Source organism: Phoenix dactylifera, chromosome 8 (genome assembly GCF_051530095.1).
Source record: "Phoenix dactylifera cultivar Ajwa chromosome 8, Ajwa_hap1_PhDact_Kaust_v1.1, whole genome shotgun sequence".
Taxonomy (NCBI): Eukaryota; Viridiplantae; Streptophyta; class Magnoliopsida; order Arecales; family Arecaceae; genus Phoenix; species Phoenix dactylifera.
Genome location: NC_143197.1, coordinates 5,400,655 through 5,419,064, shown reverse-complemented (window position 1 = coordinate 5,419,064; position 18,410 = coordinate 5,400,655). Strand labels below are relative to the sequence as shown.

The 18,410-nt window shown below is 42.2% G+C and overlaps 1 protein-coding gene and 1 pseudogene across 2 annotated transcripts; one reads left to right on the top strand and one right to left on the bottom strand.

Annotated features, from left to right (window-relative positions):
* The first annotated feature begins 142 nt into the window (after nt 1-142).
* On the top strand, nt 143-10,915 carry LOC103723922 (thioredoxin H4-1-like). The gene is made up of 5 exons (XM_008815018.6): nt 143-354; nt 2,648-2,714; nt 3,465-3,581; nt 8,171-8,293; nt 10,380-10,915. The coding sequence occupies exons 2-5, from the start codon at nt 2,694-2,696 to the stop codon at nt 10,530-10,532; spliced, it is 414 nt and encodes a 137-aa protein (XP_008813240.2). The 5' UTR covers nt 143-354; nt 2,648-2,693; the 3' UTR covers nt 10,533-10,915.
* A 1,956-nt stretch (nt 10,916-12,871) lies between these two features.
* On the bottom strand, nt 12,872-16,609 carry LOC103723923 (receptor-like protein kinase FERONIA pseudogene; annotated as a pseudogene). Its single transcript, XR_015967831.2, has 2 exons — nt 16,154-16,609; nt 12,872-15,800 (listed from the first exon to the last, which is right to left on the bottom strand). The product of XR_015967831.2 is annotated as a receptor-like protein kinase FERONIA pseudogene (transcript).
* Between the last annotated feature and the right edge of the window lie 1,801 nt (nt 16,610-18,410).

Genomic DNA, 18,410 nt, shown 5'->3' with positions numbered 1-18,410 from the left:
TATATGATTTGGGTCACTCTTCCAGCCTAATGGATCAAGCTTGGTCCGGATTACAAATCCGGATGGCTTTTGGGCTGGATTCTGGTCAACTCAGACCCAAGGTAGAATGCCATCAAGCGGGCCTCTAGTAGCGGGCCAGAATGGGGGCATCCTTTCGGCTTTCATATCGAGTTCTGTTGGTTATCGCTTCCCGTCAAGAAGCTTCGGTGGCATCACCCGCTTTCGCGCTGGTGTTGTCGGATCACCCCTCCACCTCTCCTTCCCAAAAGCTAGGGTTTCGTCGAGCAAAGTTATTGCTCGATTCTTTGGACAGGAGCAGTATCCCGCAGCGCAATCAGTAAAGAGTTTTTAAAGGTATATTTTCCTTTCGTTATCCCATCGGAGATTCTTGGTTTCTCATCAAGAAGATTCTGCATTCCCATTCAATTAAACCCTAAATTTCCATGTATTCGAATCGGAAGGTTTAAATTGCTTCTTGGTTAAATAGATTAACGCATGATTAAAAGTTTTGGTAACTGGTTCTTGGTTTAATTATTGCGGATTGTGTGAATTGCTTTTTGGTTAAATTTACAAATAGCTAGAGATGTTTGTCAAGTGGTTCCATATTAACCTCCTAATTTATGTCTAGTTTGCTTCAACTAGTACAACCTCATCTGTCTGTGTGGTACTTTTAAAGCTGAGCAACTCAAGAATGGCATACGGGATGGCTGGTGAAATTTTTGGCACAGTTGGAAGTTCTGGTTGATGCTTTATTCTTTCTTGCACATGATAGTTCAAAAATGATAGATACTTGGTTTGCAACTATTATTACCGAACCTTTTTTTTATAATATTCTTAATTTTTATCCTGCGTTCTCAACTTACATCCTGCTTGATTGTTTCTTTTATTGGTGTAATGACCCAGGACCTCACCCAAAAATGCTAGCCAAAAAATGTTATTTGGTATCCTTGGCCCAGTTTAAGTACCCAAATCTCTCCATTGCACAACTGATATGGGACTAGACACATGCTCGCATAGGTCCTCTTATATGGCCTTGAATGGACGTGATAGAACCATATAAACTAGTTATCATCATCCAATCTTTGCTATATTACTAAGTCTCTTGTGCTGTTCTTATTTGCACCCTTGCTCATGAAAATGACCGAAATTGCTTTAGAGTGGGACTTTGTGGATCTTTGCTTATTTGCACCCTTGCTCAATTTTGCAACCAGTTTCACCAAAACTCTCACAATATTTTAAAGTTTACCTCACTGAATGCTGCTTCAGAGCCATTTGTAGTGTCTGATGCACTTGAAAGAACGTTACATTGCTGGTTATCATCACTTAAACTGTGTCATACTATTGGCATCTCTTTTGGTGCATATATTTTGCACCTACATTCTATTTTCACAACACATTTAATTAAAAATACGTGTTGTTTTTTTATTAATTAAAAAACTAAACCCGCACTGAGAAGGTTGTGTTTCTGGAATCTCTGGGCCATCATTTTTTTCCTATAGTCTTATCTATGCATTTTCCCTCTATAACCGCATTCCTCGCACTTCATTTTGGCAGACTTTTCTTTTCATCCAAATTGAATGGTATGATTGTTACCCACCCAACCCTAAAGGAATTGTATACATATTGTGTTTCTACTAAATTCCTCACATATCTATTCATATAAATATCTTGGTTATTTTTTATACTCTTATATCCTTATTCTACTATCTGCTGATGCAATTAGCTTCTTGAGTTGCTGGTGTTTGTCTTGGAATAATATTAGACAGGGGATTAACACTTGGATGCTAAATCAAGTTATTAAAATCTATCACCAGTGCTTGGTTACATAGCTTATAACCATAAGTATTAAGCGCCATGCCAACTGTATGGGGTTGAGGGCGCAAATCATATTTACCACTTTTTCCTTGGAAGGGCATCCTCTGTCAACACAAGCATTTTAAATCCTTTCTCACGAGTTCCATTTAGGTTATGTTTTGCCTTATTTCTCTCACTAGGTCACCTTAAATTTTCAGAGCAGATGTTTACATAATATCATTTACTTTTCTACTGATTTAATCTATAGAATTCGTTTGCTTCTTCCTTTGCATCCATTCATCTTTCCTTGTGTATCATTTGTCCACCTTAGTATTCCTTAATGGTGACAATTGTATGCTCTTGGACCTGTCTGATTGCCATCATTTTGTTTCATGCAACAATGTTTTGATATATTAAGATATTTGCTTAAGTATTACCAGAGTTTCAATGTTCCTGTTTTCCTGGACATGTGTTATTGCTGAAATGTCAATCCACTCCAATATGATCATACTTCTATCCTATAAGATTCACTTTAAATCTCAAAAAGAGTGTTGGATGTTCAGTAGGAACTGTTACATGTGGTAATTGCCTAATTGGAAACTAATGTGAGCATTGATTTCCTGTTTACACATCTTTTGTCATCATTGTTTGATATCTGAATTTAAAGAGCCTGATTTCGATAAGGACATTATACAAATTATTTCGGGTGGTTCTTTCAAAGTCTATTCTCAGTTACCTGGAGTATATTTGACTGTGTTATGCAGAGTAATCTGTCTGTCTGCACTTTTTCTTTTGTCAATTTAATGCACATTTCTTTTTACTAATGTTTTCTTCACCACTTTCTATTTCTCAGAAGAAGCTGGTGATCCTGTTTTCGTGACTGAAACTCCTGAGTTCAAATGGGAACCTGCTTGGGGAAGGTTGGTTATCATCAATAAAATACATTGAAACTCATAATGAAGCTTAGAATACTCAGTTCAATGCATAGATAAATAATCTGCTTTTCTCGTTATGTCATTTTCACAGTGGAACAGGGAAATATGGCGGTGCACATGTGTTGGCTGCCGGGTTTTCTTTTCTTTTCTTTTCTTCTTTTTTTTTGGGGGGGGGGGGGGGGGTGTTGTTTGAAAATGAGCTTTTTAAGTTACAGTTACATGGCCCGAGCTTTGAGCTTCCATACATTTGCTCTTTAACTTTGAACTTGTCAGTATTTGGTTTTTCGGCCTTGCAAGAAACCTAATAATTTTACACATTTAATTGAATATTGGAAGAGATTTCAGTTTTAGATGCTCCATTGTTTTAATTGTACATAAGCCTTCTCATTAGATATACGCAGATATACATTCATATATGTACAATTATGCATAAATATATGTATGTGCGCATGCAGATATACATACATATGTATGTATGTACGTATATATACATATTTATACACATATTTTTGTGCATATATACATGTATGTATGTGTATACCTATATTTATGTATACATGTGCATATGTTTGTGTATGACTGTGTGCATATGTACCTTTATTACCTATTGATATTGTCCTGGCATTTAAACAGTGCATTCATGCTTTCCTTGGCAACCTTGGTTAATAAGCATATGGTTTGATACTAAAAAAATTGGCGACCAACTGATGGTTTTTGTTCTCTTACCATTTGTAGTGTCGGGGCCGAGGTGACTCTGATGACATAGATTTCAAAGCTGGAAATGTGCATGTAATTACTAGCAAAGAGAGCTGGGATGAGAAGATTGCGGATGCAAACAAGGATGGCAAGCTAGTAAGCAATTCGATAGGACCCCACACAAACCCAGACATGGGCACATATGCATTGCATACAGACACACACACACACACACACACACACACAAAGAGAGAGAGAGAGAGAGAGATGCCCACATGCATGTACACTTTTAATAACTCACTCTTATATATGTAATATATCAAATATGGGACTGACAGAGCTCTCTCTTGTCTTAAAATTGCAATCTACTGATGAAGTTGTATGTCCAATCTTACTGTTGCTCTGGAGCTTAATTTTTTTGTCTTTGTCCAGGTCTGGCTGGTCCAATGCTGAATTTTAGCTGTTTAGCCAGATTTCCTTGGAGTAGTTTAACTAATATTTTAATGTTTGATAATTTTGGTTCTATGCTGGCTAATTTATAATTTTGTAGAATTGTATCCTGATTCCACTTGGTGGCCTTAAGACTTCAGAATTAAGTTTTGGAGAAGGCCATCATCTGGTATGATCTGGAAGCATTTGCACAATGTGCAGTTGGGTTGGAAGTTGGAACAGCTCATAAATGCATGCTTCTGCAATTCAGGGTCAGTATAATATCACTGCAGAATATGTTATGGTCATGATTGGGAGGAGCAGACCAGTTAAGGGCAGCTGAATCACCTGCTGACATGGATCAGGCATTTAATTTTGTTTTCCTCATCAGATAGTATTCCTTTACCATAAAAATGAATGATTTTTGCATAAAGTTCTTATCGACTTTTCATGGTTGATAAGTTATGGTGGTTTAAAAGGAGGATATTCAAAATTTGGTTCAAATAAAATTGGGATTTTCTCAAACAGTGCAGAACCTAGTGCATCATTTTTGAAGAAATTAGATGTTGTTGGAGGTGCTTGCCAGAAGTGCAAATAAAGTAGGTGGTAACATAAATTTTGAAGAGCCTGACCATAGGTCTCAAGTTGCTGCAGATTAAAGAGGAATCTGAGGGGCCTGGATCAGGAAGAATAGAAAATTTTCAAGAAAAGAATGCACTTCTCTTCAGCAACAGGAATATTTTTATGGAGACTGTAATCAAAAGTTCAAAGAGGGCTGTCCAAGGACTTTTCTGCCTGGGGTTTCTCCCGTGTCCATGATATGCCTGGTATATCACCTGAATTCTTAATTTGGAAAAAGACTGCCCTTTCTTTCTAGGCAGATTGGTACAGAGGCCTGGAGATATATCTATTCTCTAAGACTAGAGATGGTTTCCATGGTATCTGAAGTTGGGATGGATAAGGTATAGGCTGGGAAACAACAGATCATTTGTGGAGCTTATTGGCTGCCAGGAAACTTCGATGAGACAATAGATTGTAGCATGAATCACCACCTTACAGATTTATTGTTCGTCTTCCTCATTGATGGTTTCCAACCTGGTGGTTCCACTCATCTAGTGAACTTCAACATGGAAATTGATTTTCATCTTGCATTAAATTATGACATTTCCATATTTCACTTATGATAATGAAGAAAAAGGTGTGATATCATGAAATGTAATGGTTCCAAGTGAAACAAGAGAGGAATCTAAGGACTTTGCCTCTTTGTTGTGTGGACTACTTTATCATATTTGGATAGGTTTCTAGGTAGAGGTATGGTCCAATAGGTGTGGGAAGGGAAAATGTTGAAACAAAGAAAATGCATTGGGTTTGTTGCAAGCCCAGATAAGTCATTTTGGGTCTCCTCTGCAATATACCATATTATTTATTAGTTCATAATAACAGGACTATACTAAAGAAACAGACTCAAAACTTGAAAATACTTAGGAGTACAGATGAGCATAAAAAGGGGAGCTAGTGGCTATGTGGGTTTTGTTGGAAAGAATAAAGGCAAATTAGCCTATGGGAATGAATACTCCTTTTTTTATGAAAACTTTGATAAGGCAATGGTTGTAGGCATCCTGAAATTTCTTGCAGCACATGTACCAGAAAAGGTTTCAATTGTATCAACAAATTATGTAGATTATATTTTTATTCACAATAATGACTGCTAAAAAATATTGTGTCTAGTTAGGTCAGAGAGTTTTACCGAACCCGGATGGAGAGGAATTTGTTTAATCTTATTGCAAGAAGGATTGATTCTGGGGAAGCATTAGGTAGGATAGGTACGAGATGGAGATGTATCTTTGCTTGAATGGTTGAGTAAAGGTATCCTCAATTTGTCTATGCATCCTTTCAGGGAGGTTGGTGATTGGTGAAATTATTTTGGTATGATGCATGCGTTTGTTGATAGACCAAAAAATTTGAGGATCTGTTTGGATTTTTCTACAGGATTGGGCTGAAAATTCTGAAGAAATTGTTAATTAGGCCAGCACAAGTAGCAAGATTATAGGCTACAGATTGAGCTAGGAAAAATATCCAGGAATAGCTTTAGAGTGGGCCGGCTCAAATCCCATAGGGAGGGGAAAAAAAGACCTACTGCTGAGGTTTTTTTTTCTTCCTATGGGATTCGGGCTGGCCCACTCCAAAGCTAAATTTAAATAATTTAACGACGAGATTTATTGTCGTTTCTTGCATGTCTCGCGAAAGTATTCCTGGGCATTACATGAATACAGGCCTAGCCCAGCATGTAGCATGTGATCCTGCATGTTGTGCTGGCCCAATCCACGTATCCTACAGGATTTTCAGCCCAATCCTGTAGGAAAATCCAAACAGGCCCTGAATGTGCTCCCTAACTTATTATGTTTATGAGAAAAAAGAACGGGAGAATATTACATGGCTAAGCAATGTATCCAGAGGCCAAATGTGATGTAATTAATGTGAAAGAAATTGGAATATCAGGATTTGGAGTTATTGTCAGGGATTTTTAGTATCAAAGTGCTGAAGGTCCTTTGTAGAACTATCAAGGTGGAAGAGGTAGGTTAATTAGCAATTTTACTTGTTATGAACCATAAAAAACATGTACTTTTAATTGTAAAGACAGTGAAAGGATTGATTTTGCTGTTGGCAAATGTCTCTTTTTAAAGAAGGAATATATTGGTAGAATGGGTGCTACTTTATGAGGTATGGTGGGGACACTCTAAGATCTTACTGGTGAATAATGATTGCCAAGGATCCTTTTATAAGCAAGTTGCGTGTCACGAAGCAAAAGTATTCCATTTCTCATATTGTGCTGGTAGATTCCACTAATCTATCAGATTCCCCTGGTCTATCATAGTTGGTCGATAATGTATAGCAAACTTCATAATATCCACACAAGACAATATAGTAAATTAGAAAATAGAAAATAACCTGATTTTTCTTTTCAAAAAAAAAACATGCTGGTTGGAGTTAAAAACATGCTTAGAGAAATTGGAGTGGATCTGCTGAATTGGCAAAGACATTGGTGTCTGCCAATGGTAGGATGACAAGTCTTCTGCTTGATTTTCAAGAATTATGTTATGTAGGAAAGCCTTTAGATAAAGTAAATCAAGGTACTAGTCCTTATTTTACCAACTTGTTTTGACACACTTGTTTTCAAGAATATTGAAGCCTTTGCTCCTGGACATATCACAGTACTTTACCTTTTGAGGAATCTTGTATGTAAAATTTTATGAGCTGACATTTAACAAAATATTTATACAAATGATAGCAATTCCCTGGACTTCTTTCATGAGGCCAAGCTATGATGCCTTATATTCATGTAAATATTGGCTAATATTTTTTGGAAAATTGTTTATCCATTCGAAATAAATTTCTTCTTCTCTCTGTTTACCCTGAAGTATGATGCTTTACACAATATATTTGTTGAACTACTAGTTTCATAAGAATGTTGGTTGAAGTAGAAAGTATCAATCTCTTGAGACTCTGAAGACCTTCGGAACTCTTGCTGAGTCTTGTGATGGTATGATTAATAATAGCGGTTTTGTGAAGAGTTTGATTATGAGCTCAGTAGGACGAAAATGCTGCTTTGCCTTAAAATATACCTTTGCTTCCTCGAGTTTTTCTTTCCCTCGTAGTTGAGTATTTCAGAATCAGATCTACTAGTGTTGCTTGTCTGACTTTGATTACCTGTTTTACGTATAGATATTTGGATCCGACTTTGACATGGGTATAACTTTGATAAATTGTTTCCGGGAAAGTAAGTATTTGACCAAAGTGAGTTTAAGTTGGCTGACTAGTTGCCTAGTATGGTCAAATATGGACATTGGGATTGTGTGCTGACATGGATAAGCTGCACACGTCAGGTTTCGTAAATCCATATTACAAAGAAGTAGGGTTTTATATAAATATGCTTGTTTGCATGTGGTGATTGATGTATGTGTATTTAAATGCATTTGTGTGGCTTGAAATGAAAAAAGGGTATACTAAAGATCTATAAAATATGATGTGCTTAATAAGAGATCTCCAAATATGGCCCTAGGGTACTGCATCTCAAGAGTTGACAGTCCAACTTTTATCAATCACCTTCCTTTAAAGACAAACTTGGACCAATTATGAACATGCAAGACACAAATAAACATGAGACATGCATGTCAGATAATGTCAGGTGGCTCTTGTTTAATTCCAAATCAGAGAGTTGGGGAGTTGAGTGTGAATTTTGAGAACTTTTGTTTAATTCTGAACATATTTTAGATTTTCATGCAACTAACATTTACCTTTTTTTTTTCCCTGCACAGGTTGTGGCAAATTTCAGTGCATCTTGGTGTGGTCCCTGCAGAATGATGGTACCTGTTTATGCTGAGCTGTCTGAGAAGTATCCTTCTCTCATGTTCCTGACAGTTGATGTGGATGAGTTGATGGTATGATCTGCTCTTATCTTTTATCCTGTCTGTTGCACCCTTTGATGGCTACTTTTTTTGGCAGTCTATTGTTTCCTTCTACATATGTTTCCAATTAAGCATTAAATATAGTCTTTTTCAAACTGACTTTTTGGTCAGCTTAAGATCGGTCTTGGTTGAAATTGATCATCAATCAGCTTTGGCTGAAAAGGTTCGGTTTCAGCCATAACATAAACCTTGGTTGCTGTAATTGAATGGAACTCAAAGCCCGTCTTTTGCCGTGATATCTTCATCTTCCTAAATGTTAGAAATTTTTGCTGAAGTGTTCTTGTAGATAAAGTTGAAAATTGGTCTAGAGAAATTTTGAAGGTATCTCCTCTCAGTTTTACAACTTCAACTGTCAGTTGTGTTACCAGCCCCTTGTTGTTTGAAATTGGGTTTGTTGGATTGACATGGGGTTTCAGATGAATGGCTTGTTGGTTCAAGCAGACTTGTAAATGTGGAGTATGTAGCAGGACCTCTGTCACTCCAATTAGAAGATTCATCTTGAAAAAAGGCAGAGGGCATGAGTTGAAAATCAAAGAGAAGGCACATCTTCTTATGTGCACCTTACTATCATCAAACTTGCCTGGTGTCTTAAGGAAGGCTGGAAGATTCCATCATCATTATTGTTGTCCCAAATGCCCTATTGTTGGAAGTTCGATATTTTGTTTTCTTCATTGTTTTGTCTTCTTCGTCATTTTTCCCACCTGTTTATTCTTCATCATCTCCATTGGCATATCTTTCATCTTTGCTTTTGATGTAGCACATGCATTGGTTCTGCCACCAATCCGCCTTGGTCTCTGTAGGACAAGAGATGCTTCTGGTTTTTCTACAGTGAGGCTAGGAAGATCTCTAAAACAATTAAGAGGCTAAGAATGCAAGTAGAGTTGTTATAATCACTCATACGACATTTATATATAATGAGCATGCAGTTCTCATTATTGGGTTATTGTTGACTATGGTTCTCAATTATGAAGATCCAGATGAAATAGTTGTGCCACAGAAAGCTGAATAATCCCTTTAGTAAACTTACATCTATATTTTGGTCGATAAACCATTTGTTAATGTTCTCAGTTGCAATTTGACAGTTCAGGTAGGTGTGAAATGAGTTCATTCATTACTGTTTTAATCTCTGTGGAAAAACTATCTGACCTAGGTTTTATTGTTTCTGACAGTGATATCTCACAGCTTGGTTCCAGCACATATCCACTGTGTTTTCTAGGCATTCATCATGTTCTGTGGCATAGTCCTGTTTTAGGATCGTTCAATCCATGTTCTATGGCATTCTCCATTTAGCATTTGGAATTTTCTAGTTTTGTTTAGGCCTTATGATACAGAAGAAGTTTACACCTGAAATCAAGTAAATAAAGTTAGGTCAAATTTTTGCTTAGCTGGCTCTGGACATTTTGTTAAAGCCTTCATCTGCCAACCTATATTTTGTTTCTCATGGTTACGACGAGGCATTCAAGCAACCTTAAGCCCATTTGAGCTGCAGAGATGCTTTCATTCGAGTCACAAGGCTCAGTCTTGGTCACATTTTAAAATTGTCTTTACTTGAACATCAGGTATACAACAGAGAATGTGGATGCTAATTGAAGGGCATTTAAAAGGCTTGAGGAGCTTTTTATATGTAAGATAAGATGTAGAATGCAGCAAAAGAGTATCCAGCTAACCTTGATATCATGCATATCATCCTGTTCAATGGGCAACCGCCATTTGACACACTGTTTTTTGAAAATTACATGTATTGGAGATCTCTGAACCTATTGCCTATTAAGTACATTTTCTAGGGACCATTATTTGTTGCATTATGCCATCCAAAAAGATGGGACACTGATGAACAGCTTATTTCCACCATATAGAATTTGATGGTCAGGAAAACCTCGTGTGCATATAAATCTGGGAACTTTATGATACATGTAAACCTAACTTCAAGATAGTGGCGAATGCTTTAATATGTTAGCTTTAGTTTACCAAGTCAGACTTGCATCAAGTCTTTATTCATATATGGAATGGATTCTTTGGTGACAAATATGGAGTCTGAAATTGTAAATGGGTGTTGCAGGATTTCAGTTCATCATGGGATATTCGTGCGACTCCAACATTCTTCTTCTTGAAAGATGGGCAGCAGCTGGATAAGCTTGTTGGGGCCAACAGACCTGAACTCGAGAAAAAGTTAAAAATGCTTACTGAATCCTCATCCAAGTGCTCCAACTGAGTCCATCTGGCTATTGAGATGATGAGAAAACAGTCCCTGGCATATGTATTCATTGATCCTATCGTTTGGTCGATAAGAGTTCCTTGTGTATTATTTCCTGCCTCTCATACTCGGCATCTCTATCGGACTTGCAGTTCCCAATCCCAATTGTACAGCCTGCTTTCTGGTGACTTAATAGAACATGAGGTCAAGGGTTTCAAGTCAGTCTTTTCTCCCAAGATGATTGTGAAGTGAAAGCACAAAGAACTCGTGTGCGTTTCATAACCGGGGACTTTTAATTGGCTTAACCCTCTGATGTCAAGTACTTGATTGGTGGTTTTGACTTTTCAACTGCGGGGCAAGAATGCATTTGTGGTGTGCAAATATTTGCTTTGTTGTTGGCATTTTTGGTCAATTACAAATAGTTTCTTCTTTCTTGTGGCTGGTTTTAGTGTTTTTGAGTACTTTGACTCAGTCACTTCCTACGGGGTGACTTGCATCCTGGCAACCTGTGGCTCTCAGTTGCAACATTACTGGTGCTAGGTTGGAGCTAGCGGTGCAATCGAGCCAAGCAGAATATTTAAGCCAATCGCATCAAGTAGCTAAAGGCTCAAGTTCGGCTCAATTTAAAATATTTAAGCTTAAAACTTGATTTGAAATCGATCGAGCTTGAACTTAATTCGATCAAAAAAAAAAAGAAAAGAAAGAAAAGTAATATTCGAGATCGATTTGACTCAGCTTGGATGTCAACCAAGCTATATTCGAGCCGAGATCAGGCTTGAATTCAAGCAAAAAAAATATAGTTAAAAAAATATTATATTATATTCTATTTTTGAAATAGCAAGTTAATAATATATATAATATATATGTATATGTATATGTGTGTGTGTGTGTATATATATATATATATAATTAGGTTAGTATTTTGCTATTCGGGCTCTAGTTGAGCTTTGGTCCGATCTGAATCGAGTCTAGCTTGGGTATTTTGCACCTCTAGTTGGAGCGGCAAGCAAAAAGCAAACTCAATTCGGGCTCCAGTTAATTAATTTGGAACTGCAAGCAAAAAGCCTCTCTGTATTTTATGAGATACAGGTTGGAACCGATCAAGAATGCATGATCTAAAAGGTAACATTAGTGAGTGTAAATTGGACTGCTTGTGTTGGTTCCCACTCAATCCAGTCTGGCCAGATTGGTCCTGATCAGAGATCAGATCAACAACGTTTTGCGGCCGATTTATTGAATTTGGATCAGGTGATAAGCCTGTCATTCCATGCTGCTAGATCTAATAAAGAGTAGATTTTGCAGCGATCCTGTTCGCCGGGGAAAGTGCACTGCGAGGATCGCAGGATGCGGTGGGTGTGGACCGAGATCCAATTCCCCTAGGTGACTGGTGTGATTTATGGGGTACAGGATCTTGCAAGAAGCCCCCTCATACCAAATTATATTATACTCAGTGTATTGTATCCTAAATATCACGGCATTATCAATCATTAACTCTTTGCCAAATGCCAATCAATATCTGTTTGGCCTTGTATGGATGTGCAGCTAAAATTGGGGCGAGGGGAAGGCTCGAATTAAGGTCAGTCAACGGCCCCAATATACATCTCGATCAATCGCAGCCTGTCATACACTGCTGATGGTGATATCCTAAATCAATATGACTGGGTCACAGAGGAATCCCATCCAAAGAGGAAATCTCGCAGAAAACTCTAAAAGAACAAATGATATCTTGTGAGCGAGCCGTGATCATCTCCCGTGGAAATTTCCAACTGAAAGACCCAACGAGGAACGTCCAAACAGCACGACCGACCTTTGACATAACCTTTCATTTCGTCCCACTCTACGTGCAAGCACCGGATTGCAGCTCTCCATGACCATTTTCCAACTGGCCCGCCCCCCACCACTTCCTATCGTGAAGCTACCACCTTTCTTTTCGGCCGCCACCCCGCTAGTGGAAGTGTCATTAGGACGGAAAACAATAATAAAAAAAAACACATTGACTAAACTCCTCAGCGGAGACGCGGCAAACAACAAAGTGACACCTTCGTTAGCATAATTTTAAACATCTTATAACACCTTAGATTGTCTATAATAATTTTTTTATTAACATAATTATGAATCAAACTAAATTTTTTTATTAGTATAATTTTGTTAAAGTAATTTTAAAAATTACATAACAAATTATAACAGTGTTAATATGATCTATACTATATTATTTTTTTATAACAGAGCCTATTTATAAATACATAAAATTTTTCTACCACCATTTTTTTTTCTTGTTTTCGTCATTTTTTACGCTAACACCTACTCTTATTATGAAGATAACCATGTCCATTGCAGCAACTGACAACCAAAACATATTCTTCCAAGCACAGATACAAGTTGTATATCAGATTGAATTTAGGAGATCCCAGGGTCTAATAAATTACAACACAACTCATCAAATATTACTGAATAAAATAGGGAAAAATAAGAGGGGCTAGTTTCCGTGTAGAGATGATAAACAGCAGCGGCATTGTTCACCGCACCATCAGATCTCACCGCCCTTTGGGGTTCATGATCTGCGAGAACACGGCACTTGGCGTCAGCCCATCAGAGTCCTCGCTTGCGATGCTCCGGCCTCCCATGCTCATTGTGGTGGTCGTCGTCGTTGTCGTCGTCGATTCCACCAACGGATCGCTGGGATCATTCTTCCGCACGATCATGAGAGGCGTGCCCTCCTCCGAGGTTGCGCCGTCCATGAGGCTGCCGCTTTCCTCCGCGCTCTCCTGCAGCTGGAGCGCGAACTCGAGGTTCCAGAGGACATCGCCCATGGATGGCCGCTCCATTCCCTTGTCGGACACGCACTTCTCGGCGGTCTCCGCGAACTTCTTGAAGCACTGTGAAGCAATCCTGCCCCTGAGATAGGGATCGATGATCTGATCGAGAAAGCCCTTCTTCTGGCAGTGCAGTGCCCACTCCGCCAAGCTCACTTGTTCCTTGGGAAGCGCTGAATTGAGAGGCGGCCGAGCACAGAGGACCTCAAAGAGTACAACCCCAAAAGAGTATACATCGGATTTCTCGGTAAGCTGCTGCCGCCGGAAGTACTCCGGGTCCAGATAGCCGAAGCTGCCCTTCACCACCGTGCTCACATGGGTGTGGTCGAGCGTAGGACCGGTCTTCGAAAGCCCGAAATCCGAAACCTTGGCGACCCACTTCTCATCCAGAAGAATGTTGGTGGTCTTCACATCTCGGTGGATGATGGTATGCTTGGCGCCGGTGTGGAGGTAGTGAAGGCCGCGAGCGGCACCGATGCAGATCTCAAGCCGCTGCTTCCAAGGGAGGGGCGGCTTCGGGGTCTTGTAGAGGTGCTCGCGCAGCGTCCCATGGGCCATGTAGTCGTACACCAGGATCATCTCGCAGTTCTCCTCGCAGTAACCGATCAAGGAGACGAGATGGCGGTGGCGGAGCTTGGACAGCATCTCGATCTCGGTCTGGAATTCATGCACGCCTTGCTCGGACATCGGGTTCCCACGCTTTATTGCGACCATAGTGGAGCCGCCATCTATCTCCCCACGGTAGACTTTTCCGAACCCGCCGACGCCGAGGAGGAGGGCTTCGTCGAATCCATTGGTGGCCGCCTCGATCTCTGCAAAGGAGAAGTGGCGGCAGAGGTTGGATGGGAGCGAGGAGGCATAGCTTCCGGTTGTGTTCGTCTTGACTGATGCCGCCGAGTGCGAGTTGCCGTAGAGAGAGAGCGGCAGCCAACCTGAAGGCCCGTCGCTGGGGCCTGCGTCCTTTCCTCTCTTCTTCTTCTTTTGCCTGCACATCGTGAACAAGCAACAGGCAGCCACCAGGAGTGCAGCCCCACCGATCACCCCGCCAGCGATGGCTGGGACTCTAACCTTGGACTTGCGATTATCGCGATGGAAAGCCTTGCCGGGATCCACATCTTGCTGCGGCGGTGGTGCTGGATTGGGTCCAGCAAGACTTCCATTACTGTTCTGCAGCTTAAAGACTTCCATCCCATTCAAGATAGCATCATAGTACTCTGGCTTGGCTGCAACATCAGGATGGAGTGCTACCCACAAATCCATAGAGCCGGTTCCTGAAGTTATCACCACATAGTCCTCGTACGCTGCCTTGCCAATTCCGCCGCTCCAAGCAATCACATCGGCGCCCTCTACGGCGGTCAGGTTGTTGAGATAGATATTGAAGACCCTCTGGTTCGGCAGGGTGATTGGATACTGGATCTCACAGAAGTGAAGCCTCACGAGGTAGTAAAACCCAGCATCCACCGGAAGGATCCATGTGAGATTATAGTTCAGATTGATGTGTGCATCAGGCCCCATCGACCGTGCTGTCGAGTACACATCCTCCGGCGCGATGTATTCCGGCACGCTGGCCGGATACTGAATCGAAACATTCGGGTCGTTGGAGTAGGTGACACCAAATGCAGCGCCATATATGTATGGTGTGTCATCATCCCAGGAGCGAAACAAGCCAGAATCTTGGGTGGGAGAAATGGCTTGCCCGCCCACATTCAGCCTGTAGACGGTCTGGGTAGCCGAACCGTCCTCCATGGTGTAGGATGTGGAGGTTCCGACAAGCAATGGATTGACGGGATTAAAGATATCGTCGGGGATCGAGACAATCTCGATACCGTTCACAAAGGCATAAGAGTTGGGATGGTCAGGAGAAGGGGTGAAGGTGAGGTTGAGGGCACCGGAGGAGACGTTGACGGAGTACTCGCGGACGAGGTAGTTGAAGTTAAGGGCATTGGCGGTGAGGTAGGCGCTGAAGTTCTGGAGAAGGGTGTTGGATCCGGCGGTGACGGAAAAGAACGCATCGGAGGCGGCGCGGCTGGAGTAGTTGGAAGGGTAGAAGTAAAGGCGAACGAATTTCCCGCCGGGGCCGAGAGGGAAGGTGTAGGTGTAGGGGGAGGTGAAGACCCGGGCGGTCATGTAGGGGATTTGCGGGACCGAGGAGTCCTGGGAGGAGGCGCTGGCGCCGGCGCCGTTGATGGAGGGGGCATACTTTGAGCCGGCGTCGCCGGTCCAGTTGAGGCCGTCGGTGTCTGTGACCTGCCCGGAGGCACCGCAGTTGAGGAAAATCTTGTCCCGGGCGTTGTAGGTGCTGTTGCTGCTGTCTGCCGCCGAGATCTTGCCGACGGCCAACAGGAGGAACAAGAAGAAGAAGGAACCACAGAGAAGGATGGGAGGTAAAGCTTGATACCTCCTCATGATGAAATATCAAGTCTTTTGGAAAACCCGAAAATTTGTGAGCGACGACCAGGGCTTCTGCTGAGAACTACACAAAGAGAAGAAGAATTTAGGGAGCTAAAAGTTCACAAAACGGAAAAAAGATCGGGTCTTTGTGAAACTAGCGTTTCGATCCACGATGAAAAACCTAGATCGGGCAAGATCGGACCTTTGACAACGATTTTAGGGAGGAGGGGAACAATTTCTAGCAGGAAATGAGCACTTCAATAATCCAGCAAAAAAAAAAAAAAAAGCAGAGTAAAACAAGCAAGATCCACGAAGAAATGAACGACGCAGCCACGTAAAAACCGCATAAAAAAGCAACAAATCGACTAAAATTAACAGAAATCCGATGACATATGCTATAGAAATCCTAAATCCGAGCGGGGAGAAGAGGAGTACCTGAAAAGCTCCGAGAGACGGACGCAAAAGAGGAGCGAGAGGCTTAAAACCGCGGGATTGGGTAAGAAGGGCCGGTGGTGGTGGTGGCCTCCACTGCTACTTATTAGTACGGTTTTCAACTATAATTTAAAAGCTAATAATAAGAAGAAATTATTCGAATAAAGTTAGATTATTGGTCTTGATTCCTAAATTGACGCGGTTGGGAGCTCCGGCTAAATTAATGCCGAGCTGGCGATTGGAAGAGAGAGAAAGATCTGACGGCCAGCGGTTGCTAGCTTGGAACCAGCTGCGAGTCGTTCGGTGATCCGGGTCCACCATAGTGGGATTCCACTAATCGGAAGATCACGGCCGTTGGATTGTGAGCATCGACTCGTCGGCGGAGAGGCGCGTAGCGACTGGGTCGGAGAAGCTGCACGTGGGCCCACGGTGTTCCGTGGACGTGCGCGGCCGTTCGATGTGTGGAGAGGGGCATACAGCAGACCTTATGTATGACTTAGCTCCCGAAGGTCGAGATGGGACTTCCAGCGGGGTGTTTAATTAGCGCGCGTGATGACCTTTCATTCTCATCGTCAATATATGAGCCAAAACTCCCACGCGAACAGACCCCTTCTCTACTTAAATCCAATCAAATCTACGACTAGAAAAGTACGGTTCAAATTTGGCCCGAGGGTGATCATGATGGGAGAGTCAGAAAAGCTGCCAGCTAGAATGGAGAAAGAAAGATCATCTCTCGTACGACTGCGTACCTATACAAAGCTTCATCGGTAATTTCGGTGAGAGCCATCCGATGCTCAAGCTAGAGTGGATCTTACTTGGTCCAAAAATTCCCTAAACATTACCTGATCGGGGTATTTATAGTCTCCGTAAAGATATCCAGATGACGGAGATATGATCCGTCCTCATCATGGAAGGAGATGGCTTTCAGCCAAATGGCGCGCAGCTAGAACTTTCTTGAGGCGCACGGTGTAGGCCGTTTCTGTGTACGGTAAGGCATTGATAGGTGTGGCAAGGTATGGCTGGAGCAGCATGGCATCGTTCTTGGTTATCGTTGGCCAGCAAGCAAAGCATGGCGCGGTGAAGTTATAATGTACGGCCACGTGTGCAGGCGTGACTGATGGAAGCTCATGATCCAAAGCCCCTCACCATGCCCCTTTCCTTGCGCTCCTTGCGCGCGCCTTCAGAAATCGCTGATGATGGACCGATTGTAGGTAACACCGGTGGAATAACTAAATACAAAGATCAATAATGAAAGCAAACTAAATTCTATTCCACTTAATTGAAGAACAAACAATGAAAACAAAAGAAATCTAGCAAGGGATTGAAGAGGTCCCTTCCTAGCCCAATCTAGTGGAGATTGATGTATCTATCACTAGCCCAAGTCCTAGAACACAAGATCTAAGGACCGAAATCGGCACAATCGTCGCCCAAGCCTTACGGCCGACTCTCTAACAAGAGAACATAATTCTAGAATAACTCCATGATTTCTCTGGAATGCCTCACAATGGCCCCTTACAACTCTACTTATAGGCTAAGACCCTAGACAAAACTAAGTAACCCTTCTTACGATAAATATGGAAAACCGTCTTCCCATGGATCCAAGGCTTCTCCTCCATCGATTTGGCATGAGATCAATGGCTGAAAGTCACCCAAGAAGGTCCTCCCGCAGCTGGATATTGAGTTGGTCTTTGGCCATTGGATGGTGGGTGATAGAAGGCAGGGACGATTCGGATCTCGCGAACTGGGCGCACGGGACGCGTGTCCTGGCTGGAAGAGTCCCAGTCTGGAAGGGACTCGGACTTGGGCGCGCGGGCGTAGGTGCGTGGTCACTGTAGTGGGCGAGGTTCAGCATTGTAGCAGGCAGGCGCGGGCGGGCTGGCTGGCGGGTGTGTTGGCATGATAGCTTGCACACGGTCACTATGGCGGGCGAGGTTCTTGTGGCCGAACCTCGCCGCACTATAGCAGACAGCTGCGAGTGGGTGGGCGGGCTGATGCGCTGTCACTGTAGCGGGCAACGTTCTTGCGGCCGAACCTCGCTTGGCCTGTGCCCAGCCCCTGGGCGTGCTTGGCCTATTGCTGGCGCTGCTGAACCATGCTAGGCCAGCAGTAGGCGTGCGAAGTGGCTTGGCCGTGCTATCCATGGTGCGCGCTTGGTGTGCATCCGCCATGGCCGTGCCCTGCGCGCCGTCCTATCTGCCATGGCCGAGTGCCCGTTGGGTTGATGGAGCGAGGTCTGGCGCATGGGCTGATCCCACGCGAT